At 35.8% G+C, this 26,414-nt stretch overlaps 2 protein-coding genes across 7 annotated transcripts in view; one reads left to right on the plus strand and one right to left on the minus strand.

Annotated features, from left to right (window-relative positions):
• The window catches only part of LOC123552469 (spermatogenesis-associated serine-rich protein 1-like), a 68,971-nt gene extending 44,702 nt beyond the window's left edge, over window positions 1-24,269 (minus strand). Inside the window, exons 1-2 of one of the 6 annotated variants that reach the window (XM_053541986.1) lie at window positions 23,873-24,269; window positions 9,029-9,219 (exon numbers count right to left, since the gene is read on the minus strand). In XM_053541986.1, the coding sequence (XP_053397961.1) occupies window positions 9,029-9,098 (70 nt within the window). In that variant the 5' untranslated portion in view covers window positions 9,099-9,219; window positions 23,873-24,269. The remainder of the gene's footprint in view (window positions 1-9,028; window positions 9,220-23,872) is intronic. The other 5 variants (XM_053541984.1, XM_053541988.1, XM_053541985.1 and 2 more) reach the window with 5 other exon arrangements.
• LOC123552468 (acetyl-CoA carboxylase-like) overlaps window positions 1-26,414 on the plus strand; it is a 114,995-nt gene that overhangs the window by 17,677 nt on the left and 70,904 nt on the right. Inside the window, exons 2-3 of the mRNA XM_053541989.1 lie at window positions 8,482-8,719; window positions 11,328-11,345. Of these exons, the coding sequence (XP_053397964.1) occupies window positions 8,482-8,719; window positions 11,328-11,345 (256 nt within the window). The remainder of the gene's footprint in view (window positions 1-8,481; window positions 8,720-11,327; window positions 11,346-26,414) is intronic.

The following is a 26,414-nucleotide window of genomic DNA, read 5'->3' on the forward strand; positions in this document are numbered from 1 at the left end:
TAGAATGAACAAAAATTTACCAAATAAAAATCGTTAATGCAAAAATCATACAAAAATCTAACAAATAAATTTCTTACCTCGATCGAGCATAAATTTCTAGCAAGAAAATAATTCAGACATAGATTCGTCTATAAAGTCGTAAGGTGGTGTGCGCAAGGCATATCTAGTCCAGTCTATTTAAAGGATAATGTCCCGCCAAATACTAAATTTCATGGGATTCACGGTTAAGCCGTGAGCTCCGACTATTGTCATTTTCACGGGATTCACGATATAGCCGGGAAATCTAACTACTTTGGCGCGAATTTAAATTGACAATTTGAGGCCCATTATAGTGGTTTTGGGGATAAAAACACGAATTACTGAAGTTTATAAAATATCAACTTTCTTATTACTGAACAGAATTTAATGAAATTTACATGGAAATTTAAGTTATGAAATACAGAAAAACATGAGAGGTATTTCATGCGTGAAATCTGACATTTACCTCAATAACTCAAAAATTTACAAAAAGATGATGCAATACCTGCATTTACACTACAGATAAAATAAGGCCCGTATGTCAATTTGTGACACACGTCCCCCCTTAAAAAGAAAATTTATAATTTTCTTAAATGAAAACAAAATGACATACTGAAAATAGCAAACACAACAAAAAAAAAACACACTGTCACTATCTGTACACCATATAATATAGCCACCTGTCTACACTCTACTTAAATAATCTGCACCTACATTTTCTCTACCAGGAATTGCTCTAATATTGATCCTATATGGCTGTAATGCCAATGCCCATCTCATCAGCCTGGAATTGCTAAGTTTCGCTTTATTCAAATAAGTGAGCGGCTGATGATCTGTCTCTAATACAAAGTCTTTACCGAACAAATACCGGTGAAACTTAGCTACTGCCCATACTATCGCTAAACACTCCTTCTCTATCACTGAGTACTTTTGCTCCCTAGGTAGCAATTTTCTACTAGCATACGCTACAGGTAATTTCTCTCCATCACTTTCCTGAAGCAATACTGAGCCTAAACCTAAATCTGAAGCATCTACTCTCAATATAAAAGTCTGATCTAAATCTGGCAACTTCAAAATAGGCGGACCCATTAAGCTAGCCTTCAAAGTCTGGAAAGCCTTTTCTTGACTTTCACCCCACTCTACAAAATTTGGCTGACCCTTTTTCGTCAAATCTGTGAGTGGAACTGCAATGGCGGCAAAATTTGGGATAAACTTTCTGTAAAATCCAACTACACCTAAGAATGAACGTATTGCCTTCTTGGTTTTCGGTCTTTCGGCATCCTGTATAGCCTGTACCTTATTTGGAACTGGTTCAAGGGTCTGAACATCTCCTATCATGTGCCCTAAACATTCTAACTTCTGAAAACCTATAAAACACTTAGTCGGTTTTGCTGTTAACTTAGCTCTCTTAGTCTGGTTAACAACTCAGTAAGGGCTACTACATGTTCTGGCCATGTGATTGTATACACCAGGATATCATCTATGAAGCTATCTGAGTGCCCTAGGTCCTTCAAAACCTTCCGCATCAGTCTACAAACGTTGCTGGTGCGTTAACTAATCCAAAGGGCATCTTACGGAACTGGAACAAACCTTTCGGGGTTTCAAAAGCAGTCATGGGTTTTGCCTTTTCAGACAAAGGAACCTGCCAGTAACCTTTGCTCAAGTCTAGTTTAGAAAAATATCTATACTTAGATAGCTTTGAAAACATTTCCTCCATGTTTGGCATAGGTTCAGCATCGAAAACCGTCAGTTTGTTGACCTGACGAAAATCTATACAGAACCTTATACTGTTATCTTTTTTCCTTATGAGGACGATAGGGGAGGAAAATGGAGCATTGGATGGTTCGATTACTCCCAACTCCAACATTTTATCTACTTCCTCTTTCACTACTGGCTGCGAATGAAAAGGAATAGGATAACCCTTTACTCTTATCGGATCTGTAGTTGACAACTGAATATCATGTTCAACTAAGTTAGTATTTCCAGGAATATCTGTCAGTACATCTGAGAAATTTTCTAACAAATCTACTACTTCCTGTTTACATTCTACTGGTAACTCTGGATTTACCTCTACATCTTTGTACGTTTCTGTACCCTGCTTTATAGGACACAAAACTATATCCTTTTCTACTCTACTCGAAAACTCATCACTACTTTCATTCGGATCTAATCTGTCATAATCTCTCTGATCCTCCTCTACAATAGCTGCTCCAACCTTACTTAAAATACCCTTATCTGGTATAGACTTACTATCATCCTTCCTTTCACAGTACTGTTTCAGCATGTTTGCATGAAACGTTTTCAATTTTCCGTCTACATCTATCCTGTAATCTAGTCTATTTACTACCTCTACTACTACGTAAGGACCCTTCCAATGTAACAACAACTTATTATGTTTTGTAGGTAACAATACAAGTACCTTACTACCTGCCTTAAACCTCCTATCTCTAGCCTTCCTATTGTAATACTTCTTGTATCTAGCACTACTTTTTGCTAACTGTTGCTGAGCTATCTTACACGTATCTTCCAACTTTTCTTGCAAATCCATAACATACTGGTAAGTGGTTTTAACCTCATCATTCTCCGTCTTACCAGCCCATAACTCTCTTAGCACAGTTATCGGTCCACGGATTGTCCTACCGTAAAGTAACTCAAAGGGAGAAAATCCCAAACTTTCTTGCGGAACTTCACGGTAAGCAAACAACATAGCATTCAAATACCTATCCCAATCTCTAGGTCTCTCACTACACATACGCTTCAACATCTGCTTTAAACTACCGTTAAACTTCTCTACTAAACCGTTACACATAGGGTGATACGGTGTTGTAGTTAACTGCCTTAATGACAATAACCTACTAACTTCTGCCATAAGGTCTGACGTAAACTGCGATCCACAATCGGTAAGCATTTCCTCTGGCACTCCTAATCTACTGAACATATCTACTAATGCCTCTGCTACTCTCTCAGTTTCAATACTAGGTAGTGCTATGGCTTCCGGATATCTAGTAGCATAATCTACCATAGTCAAAATGTACCTGTTTTTCCTATCAGTCATAGGTTCGATCGGACCAACGATATCGACAGCAACTCTCTTAAACGGAGTATCAATCAAAGGCATTTTTCCTAACGGAACTTTACTTACTCTACCCTTAGCTATAGTACGTTGACAAATACTACATGACTGACAATACCTCCTAACCTCTGCCATTACTCCTGGCCAGTAAAATTCGCCTAATACCCTATCACTAGTTTTCCTTATACCTAAATGGCCTGACAGTAACGAATCATGTGCAACTTTCATCACAGTTTCTCTAAGACATTTAGGTACAATCAGCTGTCTACTTTTGTCTAAATTCTGGGCGGTATACTCTCTATATAACAATCTATTCCTTATCTCAAACCTAACTGAACCTTTACCTCTACACTGCTTAATCGTACCTTCCTCAGCCTTCTTTCTACACAGATCTAACGTGCTATCTTTCTGTTGCTTTTCTAAGAATTCCTCTCTAGATACATCTAAAATCTGAGACGGAACTTTAAGCTTTACTTGCTTCTTAACTTTGGCTTGCGCCCTAGTTTCTACTGCTGACGCTAAACTACTAAACTGAGGTTCTACAGCTCCCTCTACATTACCAATTATAACATCATTGGTAGGATTATCTACAACCAACGCCTCTACTGTACCCTTGAAATACGGACAATCAATATCTATTCTAGCTACATCTAGCCTATGTTCACTCCCATCTATGTACTTACATCTACGGGTTTTCTCTAAAAACTGACTTGCTTCTACTAAGTTCCGTTTCACTATCACACATGTACAACCTGTATCCCGCATAGCTATTACATCCCTACCATTACAAGTACCGGGTTTTGTAGGACATGTACTTACACTAAGCATACCTAACTCCTCAACATCACTTAGTTCTATAATGCTATTTCCACTCTCTGACCTACTTGACTTACTCCTATCTCTATCTCTATTTCTTCCTCTACCTCTACTCCTAGATCGGTCACGGCCTCTACCTCTATTTCTATTTTCCTTACTATTTCTATTCTCCCCTTTACTACTTTCCTGTTCCTGCTCTACTTCTAACTCTGCTGCTGCATTGGCACTATTACCGCCGTACTTTCCACTCCTACAGTAATATGACCTATGCCCTATTCGACCACACTTATTACACTTCAGTACACCAAAGGGTTGATAACCTCTACCTCTATTAGCAACATTGCTACTACCTCTATTACTAGTGCCTACATTACGACTACTAGGATACTGTCTCTGAGGTATTTCATATGGTTTATGGCTCCGGTCCTTATTGGTTCGATTCACGACATACTTGGGACCTCCACGAGTCTTTGCAAACAAATCTGCATCTTCTGCTACATCCTTAGCTTTAACTAACTTCTTACTACTCAAATTCTGGTATAGTTCTCTATTACATACATCTAAAAATTGGTCCCTAAGTATAAAATCTAATAATCCTTCATACGTTTTCTCTACCTTACTCAGTCTAAGCCAACCATCTAAATATCTACTTATTCTGGCTAGAAACATCACAAAGGTCTCATTATCCCGAGGCCTCTCAGTTCTAAACTTTTTCTTATAGCCATCGTCAGTGAGTTCGAACTGACGTAGCAAAGCGGCTTTCAGTTTATCATAATCCTTCCTATCTTCCAACGGAAGCCTATCAAAAACCTCTCTTGCCGTACCCTTTAGAAGGAACGGTAAGTTAAGTGACCATATCTCTTTATCCCAATCCTGCGCAACAGCGTACGTTTCGTACACATTCAAGTACGCATCCATGGAATCAATTTTCTCATCAAAGGGAGACATCTTAACCTTTACCTTTTTCTTACTCATCTTTTCTAAGTCTGTCTTAAACTTATGCTCTGTTTCTAATTTCCTACTTTCTGCTTCCTCCTTCTCTGTTTCTAACTTTCTAGCTAACATTAACTTATCCTTTTCCATTTCTAACTTATCCTGTTCTAACTTACGTTCATATTCTATCTTTTCCTTCTGCAACCTAGCCTCTAACTCTAATTTTTCCTTCTCTGCCTCTAATCTTTCTCTCTCTCTTTCTCTCTCTGCTTCTACTCTTAATCTTTCTGCTTCTAAACTACTTTGTTTTTCATATTCTATCTTTTCCTTCTGTAACCTAGCTTCTAATTCTAATCTTTCCTTCTCTGCTTCTAAACTACTTTGTCGTTCATATTCTATCTTTTCTTTCTGCAATCTAGCTTCTAACTCTAACCTATCTTTCTCTGCTTCTAATTTACTATGTCTTTCATCACGTTCCCTAGCCTGCTCTTCCTTAACAAAGTTACGTAACTCCTCTCCTTCATAACCTAACTCCTTTCCTACCTTCGTTAGCTCTACTACACTAGTCATGATTACACTACGTTAACACTATATAACACTACAGTACAACAGCTACTATAACAACCTGAGACACTAGTTAAACAAACGTGAGGGAATACTAGACTACACTAGTTTACACTAAGGCTATACAGTTACCACTGAAGCCAAAACAAAGTACTATACACTACGTATATACTACACAAAACGTCCTCACTAAAATAATACACTAAGTTGCGCAACAGTACTATGTGTCAATCGAGGTTGCAAAGGCAACAAGCAACAAAGTACAGTGACAGTAGGCTGCAACAATACCCTAGCCTTATCAAATATCAATCAACTGTAACTAGTGTTAACACTTTAGTGTAACAAATAAAACAAATATAAATCAAAGTGTTTTATCCTAAGATAAAGTATAGGTATAACACAACTGTGTAACACTAAAACTTAAAAGTAGGTAAAAGTATATGCCAGTAAACAAGCTTGCTAACACACACAAATTAAAATACTGTATCTAGTATGTATACAGTACACTAATACAAAATAGGATCACTGGGAGAAGTAGGGCGACGCACAATTAAGAGTGAGTAGGATAACTCTCCTTGTCAAGGGCGATCACTCTCAGCACAGATATATGGTGGCTTAATCATAGAGTGACACAAAATAAACCCAAAAGAAAAATAAAAGGAACGAACTCACCCCAGAATCCAAGTGTCGTAAACAACTGTCTATCAGTCTGTGACCACAAAAGCTGGTTAGCTGAAGCTACGGATCTGTCTTGTCTTGTCTGAGGTAAGACGTCACTCTGAAAAATGAATAAAACTATTATATGTGTAACAATAGAACAAAACAAGAGGAATCTTTACAAATTATTGCTGCAGTTAAATGGGTGTTAATAATGTTCGAATAGCTACTGTGTCTGGTCGACCAATCCCACTTCTGACACCATTGTGACAGGAAAGGCCGTACCGGCGACAGTAACCATCAGAACAAATCAACACCCTTTACAATATTTACAAATTTATTTACAAAAGATGATTATTTACAATGAATAGATGATATGAAGAAAAAAAAACAAAAAAAACTGATTATAAGAAAAAAAAAAGAAAGTTCAGTATCTCTAGATACAAAAGTTCTTATAGTCCATTCTAATCTGACGTGACACAGGTCTTTAATGTAATTGTGAACTTTAAGTAGCACAAACAAAACATATCTCAAAATCCAGTCCCTTTAAACCGTGAATACGTTGATTCCGTATTGGCTCCCTATGGTGGTAGGTGATTGCATCCCTGAGCTGACTTCAGAGGATAACAAAAATCATCGTCTTTGCGGTTTACGGCACAACCATGGGACGAAAGCTCTGCGCTGGGAATATCACATCCAGGCGAGTGAAGACAAGTGAACCTCGAGCATTGTACTTCCGGGTTATGACATCACCAGGAAAATCGTCTGGCGGAAGAAGCTAAAATATATAACATATGGTAAGCACCATAGCAAAACAAAAAAGTCAGGGCATAAAGCTGCTCCTTTGGGTACACCATACCTCCGTAGGCTCCCATAAATAATACGTGCTACTTATACAAAATATATGTGCTACTAAGTTCAGACGTCACATGATTAAAATACGTCACTTATTACTTCCATTATTACAAAGATTACTTACTTAAAAGACTAAAGTTAAAGTATGAAAAAGATATGAAAAGTATATGATGAAACATTATAGATACGGACATGATAAACTGCAGCTATTATTTACAACTACAAATTAACAAAATTCAATGTAAATCAAACGTTATATGATAGTTGGCATCCATATAATATCAAATGCCATACACTAAAACGGACATTGTATGTGTATGCAATAGACTGGCACACAATTTCATATTACAATAATATATTACATACATGGTACTAGACTTGCCATATAGAGTTATACATAACAATACAGTGCAGTGATGGCGTTCCATAATTAACAAAATATTTGACATAAGTTTTTGAAACAAAGTACTTTATAAATATCATGTTACAAATTTCAGTCCAAATTTTACATCTTATATAAATGAAACATTTTAGATTCCTCTTTCGAAATAATTACAAAAGTCTGAAAAATTTAATAAATCATCCTGACATACCGAAACTAGCCAAAATCATATGCCGAAAAGTAAATGTTACAGAATTCTGTAGAATGAACAAAAATTTACCAAATAAAAATCGTAATGCAAAAATCATACAAAAATCTAACAAATAAATTTCTTACCTCGATCGAGCATAAATTTCTAGCAAGAAAATAATTCAGACATAGATTCGTCTATAAAGTCGTAAGGTGGTGTGCGCAAGGCATATCTAGTCCAGTCTATTTAAAGGATAATGTCCCGCCAAATACTAAATTTCATGGGATTCACGGTTAAGCCGTGAGCTCCGACTATTGTCATTTTCACGGGATTCACGATATAGCCGGGAAATCTAACTACTTTGGCGCGAATTTAAATTGACAATTTGAGGCCCATTATAGTGGTTTTGGGGATAAAAACACGAATTACTGAAGTTTATAAAATATCAACTTTCTTATTACTGAACAGAATTTAATGAAATTTACATGGAAATTTAAGTTATGAAATACAGAAAAACATGAGAGGTATTTCATGCGTGAAATCTGACATTTACCTCAATAACTCAAAAATTTACAAAAAGATGATGCAATACCTGCATTTACACTACAGATAAAATAAGGCCCGTATGTCAATTTGTGACAAATACAGACATGTATACAAGAATGTAACATGTTCAGTCTTAGATCAGGATTGAAGTGAATGATTTACCATGTTTAACCTATAGCCAGCTAGTAGCAAGTGATTTTGCCTTTGCAACTTGTGCAGACAAAGATCAGCCAACACATCTGTGCAGGCTGCATGATCATGGTCTGCACTGTTTGCTTTTCAGTCAGTTAATTTTCAACACCCATTTGAATGATAAGCGGTACTGTGCAGATTGAATGATGGACCAGCCCATTTTAGAAATAAAGGGTAAAGGTTGAAAGACTAGCAAGGAATGAAGACTTTATTGGTCGGGATGATAGACATACTAATCTAAGCTCTGATTTTCAGATTTTCATGAGGAGATGGCAGGGAAAAAAGATGTGAAGTTTGTTCTTGGTGATGATGAAGCTATACCAGAAGAGGGGGAGTATAGGAAGGGAAGCACAACCTCCCCTGGAGCCAGCCCACCTATTCCTGTACCTAGCAGTAAAACAGCACCCATCTCGATCAGTGTTACATCACCAACCAGAAATGTTCAACTACAGCCCGGAGCAGAGTTGTCCATGAGTCCCCGAACAATGCTGAGGTAACTTAAAAAATTGTTTATCTTAACATGTTATAATTTTTTCCCCTTACACTAACACAATATGTTTATCTATTGATAACTTTTGGTAGCCATATCTATCCAAAGTAAGGCTATTTTACAAGCTAAATGTATGATAGGCTCACTGTTCTTCTTCTTAGCCTTATACAAACCTTCCATATACTGATGGTGTTATGTTACTTGTGTTTTTCCTGTTTTAGCCAAAATAAAGCTACTTTCCTAGCCAAATAACGGCTTTTCTCATAAGCCTGTAACTGTTTTTCTTACAGTTACAAGATAAGATTTACTTACTCTGAAGGTGTTGGAAAAGGGAAAATGATGACATCAGAATAGCCACTTCACTAAACAATAAAATATGCATCAACAGTACTGTACATGTCTTCGAAAAACAGCATTTTGTTGTTCTACATTTCTTGATTAATTGATTGAAATTGGGATATACATGTCCATCCTTTTTGGCTATTTGATGATCTATAAATTTCCTGAAATTGATAAAAAATTAGTGTAAAAACAAAAATTAATTTTTCATGTACATGTAGTTACAGTTAAATGTATGAGGGTTGATCAAGAAGTAATTTCATTGGTGTCACAAAAATGTGTATACTGTAAAATCATTTAATTCCTTGGGCATGAAATTTCGTGGTTTTGGTCAAAACGGCAATTTCATAGGGATATGAATTCAAGGATTTCAAATTTTGAACATAAAATGAATGGGAATTTCACTTGTTCATTGGGATTAAATTTCGTGGATTGACTTAACCATGAAATTCACGAAAAATAGTCCCCCACGAATATTAATGATTTCACAGTAATAAAAAGAAAACAAAAAAGTTCATAGTTTTATCCAAATACCTTGATCTATCATCAATATTTTTTTTATTATGCCCCCCTTCCAAGAAGGAGGGGTATATTGTTTGCAGATGTCGGTCAGTATGTAGACCAATCTGTTTCCGGATGATAACTCAAGAAAGCTTGGGCCTAGAATCATGAAAGTTGATAGGGAGGTTGGTCATCACCAGCAGATGACCCCTATTGATTTTGAGATCTGTATGTCAAAGGTCAAGGTCACAGTGACCCTGATTAGTAAAACTGTTTCTGGATGATAACTAAAGAACGCTTGGGCATAGGATTATGAAAGTTGATAAGGAGGTTGGTCAAAGGTCAAGGTCACAGTGACCCTGATTAATAAAACTGTTTCCGGATGATAACTCAAGAACGCTTGGGCATAGGATTATGAAAGTTGATAAGGAGGTTGGTCATCACCAGCAGATGACCCCTTTTGATTATGAGGTCAGTATGTCAAAGGTCAAGGTCACAGTGACCCTGAACAGTAAAATGGTTTCCAGATGATAACTAAAGAATGCTTGGGCTTAGGATCATGAAAGTTGATTGGGAGGTAGGTCATCACCAGTAGATGACCCCTATTGATTTTGAGGTCAGTATGTAAAAGATCAAGGTCAAAGTGACTCTGAATATTAAAACGGTTTCCGGATGATAACGTAAGAACTCTTGGGCTTAGGATCATGAGTGTTGATAGGGAGGTTGGTCATGACCAGCAGATGACCCCTATCAATTTTGAGGTCAGTATGTCAAAGGTCAAGGTCACAGTGACCAGGAACAGTAAAATGGTTTCCGGGCAATAACTCACAAACGCTTAGGCCTAGTGTCAAGAAAATTGATAGTGAGGTTGGTCATGACCAGTAGATGACCCCTATTGATTTTGAGGTCATTATGTAAGAGGTCAAGGTCACATTTCCCAGGAACAGTCAAATGGTTTCTGATCTTCTTGTCTAAAACCACAGGGCCTAGGGTTTGATATTTGGTATGTAGCAAAATCCAGTGGTCCTCTACCAAGAATGTGAAACGTAGTTTTGCGTATTATTGTGATTGTCTGAGTAAATTATTTTCAGCAGAGTCATGACCCTTGATTTGTCAAATTCTTTGATCTGGTTTCCATTCCATTAAACTTCACAAGGGTAACAATTGCCAGGCCTAGTTGTATATGTAGTTGAAATGTTATAGTTCATTGATTTTCCCTGGAGTTATGGCCCTTAATTTGTGGCATTTTACAGGTGGTGGGAAACATACATTTCGCGTGAAAAACCATCTCTAGTTTAAGTCAAAAATCAACATCTTTTCAAGTAGTAGCAAGCTTTAGTATTACAAATCACACTTTACCCTACCACGATATCACAAAAATTTTAATGGCAGACAACAGAAAGATGTTACTTTACATCATTATCATTTTTATGCAATCGCTTGATTTTAATTGGTGATTGTCTTTGTTTTTTCTGTTTAACATACACTGTTTTAGTGTGCAGCAAAATTACATCAGAGGTATACTTGGAATTTCTATTAATTTGAAAGAAGCACTCAGAGAAAATAATATTTAACTATGTAATCAGAAATGAGCTGCACTTTAATATAACTTTTATAGTGATACAGCTATGAATGAATGCACCATGGATACAGTGACTTCTGGATCAACCCTCATATTACTTTTAATCAGTCAGCAAAGCCACACCTTTTGTGCCCCTCACCTTTTCAGCTTTTTGTTTTAAAATACTTTTAACATTTGTTTTCCTCAAAGGAATATGTCAGGACACAGGTGAGTTGTGGCCCATTATGTTAGTAGGACTGAGTTGTGTATGATTATGTAATATGCTAAGCAGGTTGTGTTTTCTAGTGAAGCTTTCAGTATAACTGCATTTTGTTTTTACATGTTTCTTACAGGCATGTTGCGCACTAGTCTTGTTTTATTTTTTATTGATGTTAAAAGTATATCTTTGATTAGTAAGGCAAAACAAAAAGTATTTGGCTTTTAGGGTTACTTGGTAGTTGGGTAGGTAGAGCTGTTCTATTCACTCTGGTGTTGGCATCACACCTTGGTTACAGTTTTGTGAGCAAATGTATATGTCAGTCACCACTGAACATTTTGGATTGAAACCTCACATAAGGCTTTCTATTCATCAGGTCTACTGAAATAATTAGGTTCAGTAACTCTCGGTTGAATGTTATTGAAACTTAGTGACTGCCCTTTCTACTTACAATCAAGCATTACCTCAGTAACAACATACATATTGGACTGAAACTTAAAACAATGCTTCCCAGTCATCAAACCTTCTTAAATAGCCAAGTTTGATAACTTTTGATTCGATATAATTCAGATTTTTTGCCCTTTTTCAACTTAGAAAATTTGGTTAAGTTTTAGGTGCAACTAACTTATCAGTCTGAGTTATGGTCTTGGATTTACTTAAAATTATGAAAATTTGACACTTTCCGCTATTTACCTTGAACAGTTCTTATTCTATTTCTCCAAAGTTGGTCACAATGTTTATAGGCTAAATATCTCAGCAAAGTTCAATAAGCAGCTATATCCTCCATGTCTTTCTTGAGATATGGCCCTTGAATTACTCAAAGTTACGAAAATTGACAGTGTCTTTTCTCTAACTTCAGTAAATCCTTTCCAATGTTCGCCCACCGTGAATGCAGTTTTTGTGGCATAATGTCTGACAAGTTGTATGACCAGTTAGACACAGTCACTCGTGAGTTATGTTCCTTGAAGTACTTAAAATTGCCAAAGTTGACAGTGTCCATTCCCAGACTTGAATGGTTCTTATGCAGTGTTCAGCAAACATGGTCACAATGTTAATAGGCATGATATCTCAGGCAAGTTCTTCCAGCAGCCAGATACACAGAGTTACTCTTTGAGTTATAGCCCTTAATTTACTTAAATTGTAAAAAATGATAATGTCCGCTTTTAAGCAGTTCTTAATCACTATTCACCAAATATAGTCAGAATGTTTATTGGCATAATATCTCGGCCAAGTTTGATAACCAGCCAGATAGTCTTTGTCACTCTTGAGTTATGGCCCGTGAATTTGTTGAAATTGGGAAAATTGACAAGTTATCTGCTCAGTAAATAGAGTATTTTAAAAGTCAAAAGTTATTTGCAGCAATGCGCGTATTTAGTGGCAGTTTAGCACTTGTGTTCAACTTTGAAAATTTGGTTTCAGATTTGGGTACAACAGTCAAGCTGTATTACAGTAACAGCTTCATTATATTGGATTGAAACGTATAAATATACCCAATCCAGAAAACTCTTCTTTAAAATTCATTCAGATAATTGCCTTTGTTTGACCTGGAAAATTTGATTGATGTTTTTCATGCAAGTTGTTAAATAATGAAATTTTAATTTGTAAAGTTCGGCTAAAACAAGATCAGATAGGGAATTTATGTTGCAATTTTGCCAAAAAAATAAAGTTTTTCCAATCCTCATTTTTCCAGCCCATGGTATGGGCTAATATACCAGGGACCAAATACCAAAACCTTTTTGACTAGGACTGTCTGCTATAAAATTTACAAGGCAGCAATTATATGAGGGTAGCAGAGTCACGGACACTACAAACACAAGGCATAACAATGTGTAATTTATGGAAAACACTGAAGTAAAGATTCATTTTGACTGTAACTTGCTTAAACAAGTACAATTTAGCAAGTTTCACTCGAAAACCACTCGATAGAAGACATCATTGTGTTAATATTTGCATAAGAAGTATGATTATAATAACACAAATTGTTTATTAAACTTTTCAAATTCTTTTATTTTAACAGAACAGCTGACAATGATAGGAAAACTACTTCAGTTCACTAACAAGACATTGTGCTTTTATGCAAAACAGATGCTCAGGACTAAAAGTTTATGAGTTTTGAAAATAAATTGGTTCATTAAGACGTTTTAAAATGTCTACGGACACTACAAAACATGTTACATGATTTGATGATGATTCCAACAATGCTGTTGCAATATACAGAGAAAGTTATGTAATGACTAACTAAAGTAAAGTTTACACAATCATAAATATACAACTGATGTGAATGTTTCTTTTTTTATGGTTACATATTTCCAAAACCTGAGTCAAAATTTTTTTCTCATGGTGTTTCTTAAGTAGAAAATGTATATCTAACCTCTATCCTGGCATAAAATGTATAAAGATTTTGCATAAAAAGCACAATCTTGTAGCCACAAACAAATGCTTAACATTTTAAACATTTTAAATATCATTAACTTGTCTTAAAGAATCACTGTTATAACATCTACGGACACTACAGAAATTCATACTGTGTCTAAACCTTAGTTTCACCATCATTTTAACCTTTTTGTTACAATTTAGTTTAGAAAATTGACTTTCAAACAGCCATATTTCGAAAATAACAGTAGAAAACTATTGAATTATTCACAGCTATGAAATCTTTTGTTGAAAATGTCCATTAAGAATAAAAATATTAACTATTTGAGACAAAAACTTGTATTCCAAACAGTTTGTACTAACAAATTAACTCATCAACACAACAAAAAACCTACCTCAATCAACCTTGAACAAACAGCAAACAATTTGAAAAAGAATAACACATGTGACAGTTCGATGAACCAATATAGTGGTGCATTCTACGGACACTACATACTAGTGCATGAGTATTTACCAGACTGTAATAACAGTAACACAAGTTTAAGCTTCCAGTGAACTATGATATGTTTTGAATACACTTAGAAACAAAATCTTTTAATAGGAAAATTTGAAAAAAAATACACAAAATTTGATACAAAATTGTATTCCGATGTGGTTTTGCTGGTTACCTTCAAACACACACAATATCACACAGTCACACACGTAGACAGACAGACAGACAGAAAGACAGACAGAGAGAAAGAAACACAGGTACATACAACGCTAAAATAAGTCTTAACAGTTTTTGTCCCGAATTCGACACTTTTTAGGCATAGCAGTTTACTCAGAATTGATAGCTTATGAGATTTTTAAGAAAGGTAATACTCATATCTAACCAATAAAATATAATTGCCTTAAAACACATCAATCAATTTTATTCAGAAAATCGCTGGTCAGTTTTTGTTAGAGTCAGATACCGCCAAAATAGAGCATACCACTGATAGAATAAACAAAGCGAAACGAAATACATTCCTTGTAGTAGTTAACGTATGTACACAGAAATGAAGTCATAACGATTCAAAGACGTACAAGATCCGGATTAGCTTTATTAGCTCGACTATTCATAGAATAGTAGAGCTATTGGACTCGCCCATGCGTCGGCTTCCGCGTCCGCATCCGTGCCCGCGTCCCGATTTGGTTAAGTTTTTGTATGTAAGCTGGTATCTCAGCAACCACTTGTGGGAATGGATTGAAACTTCACATACTTATTCACTGTGATAAACTGACTTACATTGCACAGGTTCCATAACTCTGTTTTGCTTTTTTACAAAATTATGCCCCTTTTTTACTTAGAAATTTTTGGTTAAGGTTTTGTATGTAAGCTGGTCTCAGTAACCACTTGTGGGAATGGATTGAAACTTCACACACTTATTTACTGTGATAAACTGACTTACATTGCACAGGTTCCATAACTCTATTTTGCTTTTTTACAAAATTATGCCCCTTTTTCGGCTTAGAATTTTTTGGTTAAGGTTTTGTATGTAAGCTGGTATCTCAGTACTCACTAATGGGAATGGATTGAAACTTCACACACTTGTTCACTATCATGATCTGACATGCATAAAGCAGGTCCCATAACTTTATTTTGCTTTTTTACAAAATTATGCCCCTTTTTCAACATAGAAATTTTTGGTTAAGTTTTTGTATGTAAGCTGGTATCTCAGTATCCACTAATGGGAAAGGATTGAAACTTCACACACTGGTTCACTGTCATGATATGACATGCAGTGCAAAAGGTCAATAACTCAACTTCGCATTTTACAAAATTATGCCCCTTTTTCTACATAGGAGTTTTGGGTTAAATTCTTATATGTAAGCTGGTATGTCAGTACCCACTAAAGGGAATGGATTGAAACTTCATATACTTGTCCACTGTCATGAGCTGATAAGCACTATGCAGGTTCCATAACCCTATTTTACTTTTTTACTAAATTATGCCCCTTTTTTGACTTTCGTATTCATTCAAGCGACAAGGCTGTTGAATAGTCGAGCGTTGCTGTCCTCCGACAGCTCTTGTTTAAGAAATAATTTATAGTAAAAGAGTTTTTTTAACACTATGCACGATGGGCGGTTATACATCGGGCGTAATAATTTAACGAGGGCGCAGTCCTAGTGCAATTATTTGTACGACATATTACCGCCCGAATTATTTAGATTCTAATATGCCTTTAATCTTTAGAAAATAGTAGATAAAATATAGTAGCACTCTTTCTTGTTTGCAACAAAAACATTGACGTCACCGCACGATAACGTGACGTTATTCTAGCTTTTAGTGTTTTAAAGAGAATAACATATGAGAATATTTCTTGCGCAACGTTATGTCTGTTCCGTATTTTTTATTTGAATCAAGAACTATACTAGAGGGAAATATCTATCAAGGCTTTATCTAACTTCTGTTTATTCCTAAATCTTCTCTATTGTTCTCTTTTTTGACGTCTTAGTTCATTGCACAGAACTGGATCAGTCTGTTTTGCTATTCTCTGCATTTCCCTTTCTCTTTTTTTCCTCTCTCTGTCCTTAAGTTTCATCTTTTCGTATTTTGCACTGTCACTTTTAACTTTTGCCCTGTATCTACGCATAATTTTGGCCTTCTTACTCTCAAGCACATAATTCTTTTCATTCTCTTCATTGTTATCTTTTGTAATGTTTCTTTTTGGCCCCATTTTGTTATAATTTCCCTTTTATAATGTTAATTTTTCAAAAAGCTGTAAAACACTTAAGTATATTAGAGATTGTGTACATATCATGCATTCTTGTAGTGTCCGTAGATCAAGTGACAATATAAAAAATCGCCCTGTTAAGAGATCAAGTGTGGTTAAATGTACTTTATAGTTTGCTGATTCATATTGGATAGTTATACTGTATGTAAATAACGCAATCTGGCTAAAGTACACTTAGTGAAACTCGTTTTATAGCTTGCTAAGTTCATTTTCACTTGAAAAGATAGACAAAAACATATTTTTCTAAAATACTCTGAAAGATGAAAGTTTTATCTCTTTGGAATCAGTATATCCTTATAAAAACATCAATAATAACCCAAGCTCATTGATTATGTACTGGTTTTAAGAAATTTATCTACAGTTAAATTATTGATCTACGGACACTACGGTCTACGGACAAATTTCTGTTGCTTCCCAACAAATAACCAGTCGCAGAAGCAAAAAGATGTTTAGTTCTGCTAATTCTCTGAGACAGTCTCAAATAGAAAATAATACAAAATAGTAATTATTGTTTGTGGGTCTTACAATTTACATATTGCAAACATTGATCTACGGACACTACGAAAAAGTCATGTTACCAAATTATGACTCAATTTTTTTCATTTGGACCTGAAGCAAAATCTTTATATTCAGAGTGGTATATGATTATCAGCAACAGCACACACTACCATACTGTATCTGGCATATCACTGTTGCCTTTGTAATAGGGTGATAGAGACAGACCTTCAAAAACCAAAAAAACATAACAAAGGCCTGTTTTCGTATTTTTTTTATTAAAACTTAATTCCTTCACTGATAAAGAAATAATTTGACTTTCTTTAATTTGAAATGCCACATTTTAAGTCTGTTATTGCCAATTCACATTAATGTAATACTGCTTTGATCACTTGCTTGCTAAAATTTGCCATTTTTTATTTGCAACACCATAACGATGAAAAAACACCATTTTTCGACCATATTATCTTTTACAGTGTGTAAGAAATTGCAGGAAAGTATGTAATGTTATACATCTTAAGAAAGCCTGAAACCTGTACTTTTACATGCACAAAGTACTTATTCCCTATCTGTCAACAGTAAGGAATGCCATCACCATAACATGGGCCCATTTCATTTTCCCTATCTGATCTTGTTTTAGCCAAACTCTTTTGTAATAAAATAACTGAGTTATGTATTATTTTATTTTATTAATGTCTCATCACATGTACAGCATATATTAAATCACATAGTAAAACAACAATTTACATATGCCGCTCTATACAGAGCTATAAGAGACAGAAGGTTCTCATATGTAAGTCTTGAATTAACAAGTTATGGCCCTTGTACCACTGAAGAGTTGTTGAATAGTTGAGCGTGTTTCTTGCAGACAGCAGCTGCTCTCGTTTCTTTTCTATTTTTTTGAGTCGGCTAAAGGCTGAAAGCCTTTTGACGAGTCCTTGCTGTTCAGCGATTCTCTAAATGGACCGAATAACACGTGAAGGGATGTAGTTCCATTAGATTTCTCAAACTTCAAACAGTTCACTGCATGAATGAAGTTAAGTTGTGTCAATTCCCTTTGCTATGACTAATATACGATGTAATCTGTCATATATATGACTTGTAATTGTGCAATACTCAAATTTAACTCATTAAGCATAAATGTGCATTTTAAGAATTGCGCAGGCTTACAAAACTTGGGTAACATCCAGAGAAAGACAAAAAATAGTTCAACAGGGCTCCAGATAAGATGCGTATTAGCGTAAATTACGTATAGAAATAATGCAAATATGCATGTCTAATAATTTCTAAGCGTATAAAAACGTATATAAAATTACAGGAACGCACACAATGCTTTTTTAAAAACAAAATCTGAATCGTCTGGATGCGTTAGGTAACATAGCCGATCAGCCTTAATTCTCCCACATTGAACGTAAACACGCATCGTATGATTTCTATAAACTTTGCGTGGGTTGAATTTTGCAGTCAGTAAACGGATAAATTATCGGAAGAAGAAGCTCTTACTGGTTTTTTTAGTTACTACTGATATTAAAAATGATTTGAATTCTTATTTTTCGAGAAATAAACAAATCGGCGAAACATTAAATTGTATTTTCTTGTAGTTTTTGAAATCGAAAGTAGATCGTCTATGTTTGGCTGCTTTCATGAAACGAAACAACTTTTTTATGAAAAGATTTAAATAAGAGGTATTTTAACCGTAAACTTCAATGTCAGATACTGCCAATTGCTGCTAAATGTCTTCCTATCATCACAATTTGTAAAATATATTGTTGGAACTGGAGAAAAGTGTAATCGTATCCGGATATAATATTTTGGGTAAATATCGAGCTGTGTTATGAAATTTTAAGAAAAAAACAAAAAACAAACTGAAACTGGTAGACTATACTGTCAGTACATCAATCATTAGCCAACTCAGGCCCTTCAGGCCTTTGATTTCTAATTTATATTCATGGAGAAAATGTCATAAAAAGTGAATGAAGCTGTAAGTCACACTTACAGTGCCTCAAAATTCACTTCTGATAGTCAAACGCATTTTTTTTCATTTTTAGCTTGACTATACAAAGTATATGGAGAGCTGTCCTACTCGCCCCGGGGTCGGCATTGGCGTCTTTCAGCGTCCCCACCTTAGTTAGATTTTTTACACTTTCTCTTTTTATGCCCCCGAAGGGAGGCATATTAGTTTTCAACTGTCCGTCCGTTAGTTCGCTCGTTAGTCACAACGTTAACTTTTTGCATGAAGGCACTTTACTCGCGAACCACTGCACCCAGGACCTTCAAACTTCACGTGCTGATAGTACTTATTGAGTACACCACCCCTACTGACTTTGGGGTCACCAGGTCAAAGGTCAAGGTCACAGGGGCCAACATTAACTTTTTGCATGAAGGCACTTTACTCGCGAACCACTGCACCCAGGACCTTCAAACTTCACCTCCTGATAGTACTTATTGAGTACACCACTCCTACTAACTTTGGGAAAACCAGGTCAAAGGTCAAGGTCACAGGGGCCAACGTTAATGTTTTGCATGAAGGCACTTTACTTGCGAACCACTTCACCCAGGACCTTCAAACTTTACCTGCTGATAGTACTTTATGAGTACACCAACCCTACTGACTTTGGGGTTACCAGGTCAAAGGTCAAGGTCACAGGGGCCAACGTTAACTTTTTGCATGAAGGCACTTTACATGCAAACCACTTCATTCAGGACCTTCAAACTTCACATGCTGATAGTACTTATTAAGCACACCACCCCTACTGACTTTGGGGTCACCAGGTCAAAGGTCAAGATCACAGGGACCAACGTTAACTTTTTGCATGAAGGCACTTTACTCGTGAACCACTGCACCCAGGGCCTTCAAACTTCACATGTTGATAGTACTTGTTGAGTACACCACCCCTACTGACATTGGGGTCACCAGGTCAAAGGTCAAGGTCACAGGGGCCAACGTTAACTTTTTGCATGAAGGCACTTTACTCGCGAACCACTGCACCCAGGACCTTCAAACTTCACTTGCTGATAGTACTTATTGAGTACACCACCCCTACTGACTTTGGGGTCACCAGGTCAAAAGTCAAGGTCACAGGGGTCAACGTTAACTTTTTGCATGAAGGCACTTTACTCGTGAACCACTGCACCCAGGACCTTGAAACTTCACATGCTGATAGTACTTATTGAGTACACCACTCCTACTAACATTGGGATCACCAGGTCAAAGGTCAAGGTCACAGGGGCCAACGTTAATTTTTTGCATGAAGGCACTTTTCTTGTGAACCACTTCATCCAGGACCTTCAAACTTCATATGTGTTGATAGTACTTGTTGAGTACACCACCCCTACTGACTTTGGGGTCACCAGGTCAAAGGTCAAGGTCACAGGGGCCAACGTTAACTTTTTGCATGAAGGCACTTTACTCGCGAACCACTGCACCCAGGACCTTCAAACTTCACTTGCTGATAGTACTTATTGAGTACACCACCCCTACTGACTTTGGGGTCACCAGGTCAAAAGTCAAGGTCACAGGGGCCAACGTTAACTTTTTGCATGAAGGCACTTTACTTGCGAACCACTGCACCCAGGACCTTCAAACTTCACATGCTGATAGTACTTATTGAGTACACCACTCCTACTAACTTTGGGATCACCAGGTCAAAGGTCAAGGTCACAGGGGCCAACGTTAATTTTTTGCATGAAGGCACTTTTCTTGCGAACCACTTCACCCAGGACCTTCAAACTTTACATGCTGATAGTACTTTATGAGTACACCAACCCTACTGACTTTGTGGTCACCAGGTCAAAGGTCAAGGTCACATAGGCCAACGTTAACTTTTTGCATGAAGGCACTTTACATGCAAACCACTTCATTCAGGACTTTCAAACATCACATGCTGATAGTGCTTATTGAGCACACCACCCCTACTGACTTTGGGGTCACCAGGTCAAAGGTCAAGGTGCTGCGGGGGGCATTTGTCACCATTAGTGACAGCTGTTGTTTCTCCTTATCTCTGTAATTACTTGATGGATTTGCTTTAATCTTAAAAAAGTTATTCCTCATCATCACACACATCATATGGCACAAGGGCCATAACTATCACACCAATATTTCATGAATTATTCCCCCTTTTTACTTAGAATTTCAGGTTAAAGATTTGATGCACTTTCACTCTATCTCAGTTATTCCTAAATGGATTTGATTCAAACTGAAAGTAGTTGCTCCACATCATCTTCCACATGACACAAGACCCATAACTCTGGTACCAATATTTAATGAATTATCCCCCCTTTTACTTAGAATTTCAGGTTAATGTTTTGATACACTTTCACTTATAATATCTCAGTTATAACTAATGGATTTGATTCAAACTTAAAATAGCTGGTCCACCTTATCACCCACATCATATGTCACAAGGTGCATAACTCTGGCACCAATTTTTCATGAATTATGCCTCATTTTACTTAGAATTTAAGGTTAATTTGATGCATTTTCACTATATCGCAGTTATTACAAATGGATTTGATTCAAACTTGAAGTAGTTGCTCCATATCATCACCCACATCATTTGACACAAGGTGCATAACTCTTGCACCAATATTTTATGAATTATGCCCCCTTTTTGCTTAGAATTATACTTACATATTGTATTGATACATTTTATCTTTACCTCTCTTATTATTTAATTTTTTTGACACAGACTCACTTGCTATTGTGCAATCAGATGTGCCCAGTTTCACTATCCCACATCGAAATAGTAGAGCGCGCTGTCTCCAGCGACAGCTCCTGTTAATTTTTGTTATATGATAAAAAATTATAAGGGTTAAGGCTCAATTTTAAGGTTTGTATTTTAACTCTAAACACAGGTTTAATTTTTTTTGTTTTGCCTTGAACACATTTTTAGCTCACCTGAGCACAAAGTGCTCAAGGTGAGCTTTTGTGATCGCCCTGTGTCCGTCGTCAGTCGTCCGTCAGTCCGTTGTTGTCAACAATTTGACTATTAACACTATAGAGGTCACAATTTTGGCCTAATCTTAATGAAACTTGGTCAGAATGTTACCCTCAATGAAGTCTTGGACAAGTTCGATATTGGGTCATCTGGGGTCAAAAACTAGGTCACTAGGTCAAATCAAAGGAAAAGCTTGTTAACACTCTAGAGGTCATAATTTTGGCCCAATCTTAATGAAACTTGGTCAGAATGTTACCCTCAATGAAATCTTGGATGAGTTTGAGATTGGGTTATCTGGGGTCAAAAACTAGGTCACCAGGTCAAATCAAAGGAAAAGCTTGTTAACACTCTAGAAATCACAATTTTTGCATAACCTTAATGATACTTGGTCAGAATGTTACCCTCAATAAAATCTTGGACAAATTCGATATTTGGTCATCTGGGGTCAAAAAGTAGGTCACCAGGTCAAATCAGAGGAAAAGCTTGTTAACACTCTAGAGGTCTCAATTTTGGCCCAATCTTAATGAAACTTGGTCAGAATGTTACTCTCAAAAAATCCTAGACGTGTTTGATATTGGGTCATCTGGGGTCAAAAACTAGGTCAACAGGTCAAATCAAAGGAAAAGCTTCTTAACACTGTAGAGGCCACATTTATGACTGTATCTTCATGAATCTTGGTCAAAATGTTGCTCATGATGATCTCAAAGTCCAGTTTGAATCTGGATCATGTAGGGTCAAAAACTAGGTCACAAGGTCAAATCAAAGGAAAAGCTAGTTAATACTCTAGAGGCCACATTTATGACCATATCTTAATGAAACTTGGTCAGAATGTTAATCTTGATGATCTATAGGTCAAGATCAAATTTGGGTCAGGTGGGGTCAAGAACTAGGTCACTGGGTCAAATCAAAGGAAAAGCTTGTTAACACTCTAGAGGCCACATTTATGACTGTATCTTTATGTAACTTAGTCAGAATGTTAATCTTGATGATCCTTAGGTCAAGTTTGAATCTGGGTCATGTGGGGTCAAAAACTATATCACTGGGTCAAATCAAAGGAAAAGCTAGTTAATACTTCAGAGGCCGCATTTTTGACCATATCTCAATGAAACTATCTTGATTATCTTTAGGTCAGTAGGTCAGGTGAGCGATACAGGGCCTTCATGGCCCTCTTGTTTATTGAAAAGGATAGGGTATTTCACTTTCTCTAAACTGACTTCGGGTAAATATATTTCTGTTGTAAGAGGCACCTGCACATGGGAGTTCTTAGTCTTTGAGAAAGGTTAGGAGTGCTAAAAGCCATGATATGACAGTGTGCATACCTCCTTAAGGGGTGGAGGCTGGGTACACTGCTGAGAGAAGAATTGAAGCCCAAAATGAAATGTTGGGTCAGGTCACAATTTTGAGTAGAAGTTGATGCCATATAGCCATTGAGTGGAGGGCAGGTTTACAGATTTAAATGGAGGATGGGTTTTAATAGTAAAACTTAGTTCAAAATGAGGGCCCAGTTACAGTCACAAGTGCAGGATAGTGTGTTACAACACATTGGCCACAACTCCGGGTGATTGTTTTAAAATGGTTACACTGCGTTTAGAACAACCCTTTTTAATAATAATAAAGCCTGAGTGCAGCCTGAGTAAACAGTGACTGAGTTGAAGGTACAACTCCCGCACGATAATTTAAACGACAGCATGTTTATATTATTGTTTGATTGTTATGGTTCTCATGTATCGTTGAACACAAAAAGGTTGTTGTATTGAAACGTTTTAATGAAGAAAAATCATAATTATCAAACATGTTATCATTTGAGTTATGATGTGGGATTTATAGTGACTAAAGTCCTGACTGTACTGCTGGATTAATGAGGTTACACAATATGCAATAATAATATAATAATAGTGTTAGTCGAATTTAGGGCATGATTTATTATGCATGCATGTTCCGCTGACCTAGTAGTACGATAAAGCAGTGTCTTACCAAATGATTGTCTGCCTTGTAAAATCCCATCCTGTTACATGTACTGTTTGCTTCTTCCATCTTTAACTTTTTTATATCCAGATGATGTAGTTAATTAATACAGCTGTTGCTCAGTACATTGTAATGTGTTCCATTTTTCAAACTTACTAAGTATAGTTCATTTAACGTTATTAAGATCAAGTTTACACTCCGTTGAGCAGAACTTAAAATGCATGACTTGACATTTAGCTTTTAGATAATGTAATAGTTAGCTGTGTAGAAATTTGAACCCATGTTAAAATATCCTCAAAATAGCTGGTGCAGATAACAATTTTTGTTGCATTTACCTACTTCCCTGGATTATGGATAGAAAATTGTATGTAATATGCATTTAGTTTTATCTTAATATATTATATACTAAATTGCAGTAATTAATGATTATATTTTATTTTTCTTCATTTCTTACTGCAAGTTCAGCTACCTTGGTGTATTATTTTATTCAGGTTATTTCAAAATATATCAGGTGATGCTTTGTTTCACTACATACAAATGTACATATATATAGAATGTTTGAATTTATAATATTACAAATTAGAATCTTCTGACTACTGTATACTCCCAAATAAACCCCCCAGGGGGTGTTTTGTTTTTGCAATTTGGGGCATTTATTAAGGGGCCTGGTTTAAAGAAACAAATGATTTCATTACCAGATAGTGCTAAAATTAGTGCTAAAATTCACTTTTACCACCAAGATAAAAAGGGGATTGTACTATATACATTGTAGTTGACACCAAATACTTAACCCTGAAATATACTGCAAAAAAAATAAATATACTAAGTCTATCAATAACCACCACCTTTTTGTTAGTTTTGATAACATGATGAAAATCATGTTTTTGGACTAGTATAATGTGTATGAATGACAAAGCAATTGTAGTTTACTGATAAACTTTCATGAGGTGTTATACATGTGCTAGATTTTGACACATAACACCTTTTTCATTTTTTTCCACAGCTAATTGCATTTTTTCTACAGTGTCTATTCGATTTATTCTGAAATGACTTATTCATTATGGTCCCTATGTTATGAAGCCAGTCAATTAAAAATTGAAAATTATGTTTTATCCACATTCAAATACATGGTACTTTCCTTTTGGAAAACAGAGTACTAGTTTCCAATTGGCACCCTTCTTTGACTTGAAAATCACAGTATTATAATATAATATCCTCTATGCAACAAAATAAGCTAGTAAAGTGATTATGAGCATTTCAGTTTTTTTTGTTACTCCTGAATTAAGGGTTTGCAAGAGTTATCTTTTTTGTGGTTATTGCTGCTAAGTCAAATATCTTTTGTCTTGTTTGTTTTGGGTTTAACGCCATTTTTCAACAGTATTTCAGTTATGTAATGGCAGGCAATTAGGTTAATTGGAGTTCCTGGATTCTGTATCAGTACAGGTCTGTTGCCAACTTCCACACATGAAACAGAGGTGGAGGATGAATGATGTCAGACCCAGTGTCTTTTATCAAATCGTCACGGAGTACATACGCCCGGCCTGAGGATCAAACTCATGACCCCGAGATCCATAGATCTGCACTCTCCCTATTTAGCTAAGCGGGCGGGCCTGTTGTCTTGTATATAACATTACTAATTCTCACGTATTCATAATATTAGATGTAATTTCTTTTATAGCTGTAAACTATTATCCAACTTCTTCAGATACTGAATTATCCATTTATACTGAATTATCCGTCCAATACTGAATAGTTCATCAAATGCTGAATAATCCTTCAGATACTGAATTATCCATTTATACTGAATTATCCATCAATTATACTGAATAGTTCATCAAATGCTGAATAATCCTTCAGTGCTGAATTAATACTGAATTAATACTGAATTATCCCTGTTGATATTTAGCATAGGTATACTTGCATGTGTCATCATGATTTTTTTCTACCTATCACTAAACTTAATAATTATATTTGATATAATCAGTGGATATTATCATTTTAACTCATAAATTAAGACACTTATCTATTATGCACAGTCGGGAATTGCAGTGTTTTTTTTTTTGTACTGGTTGAACCAGGATGGCCTTGCATTTCTTATACTTAATATTAAGTGCCAAAAAAGAAAAAAATAGCGAATGAGCAGAACTATTATATTTAAAGTACACGTCATTCACACTTTTGCATAGATTATAGTTGTGGAAATAGAATGTAACATTGAGTGTGATAAAGAAGGAAATGATCATACACTACACTTAATAAACATTTTTCAGTTTAAACTTTCTACATACATTTTTATTGGACATAAGTATTGATGTTTAACATTTTGTGCAATGGAGTAAGTGGACTTTTTTTACAATATTTTGAAATCATTTAATGCTATTTTATAGTTTGAATCTTTGACTTTTCCTTGCATGAATTTTAGATAATTGAACTGTTTTATTCAGATGAAATAATTGTCTGTTTATGTTACTACAAAGTTCTGAAAGATGTTCTCCAAGGTGTCTGTTCTATACAAGTTAATGGTCATCAGTGGATTGAGCTTTAAACCTCA

Source organism: Mercenaria mercenaria, chromosome 4 (assembly GCF_021730395.1).
Source record: "Mercenaria mercenaria strain notata chromosome 4, MADL_Memer_1, whole genome shotgun sequence".
Taxonomy (NCBI): domain Eukaryota; kingdom Metazoa; phylum Mollusca; class Bivalvia; order Venerida; family Veneridae; genus Mercenaria; species Mercenaria mercenaria.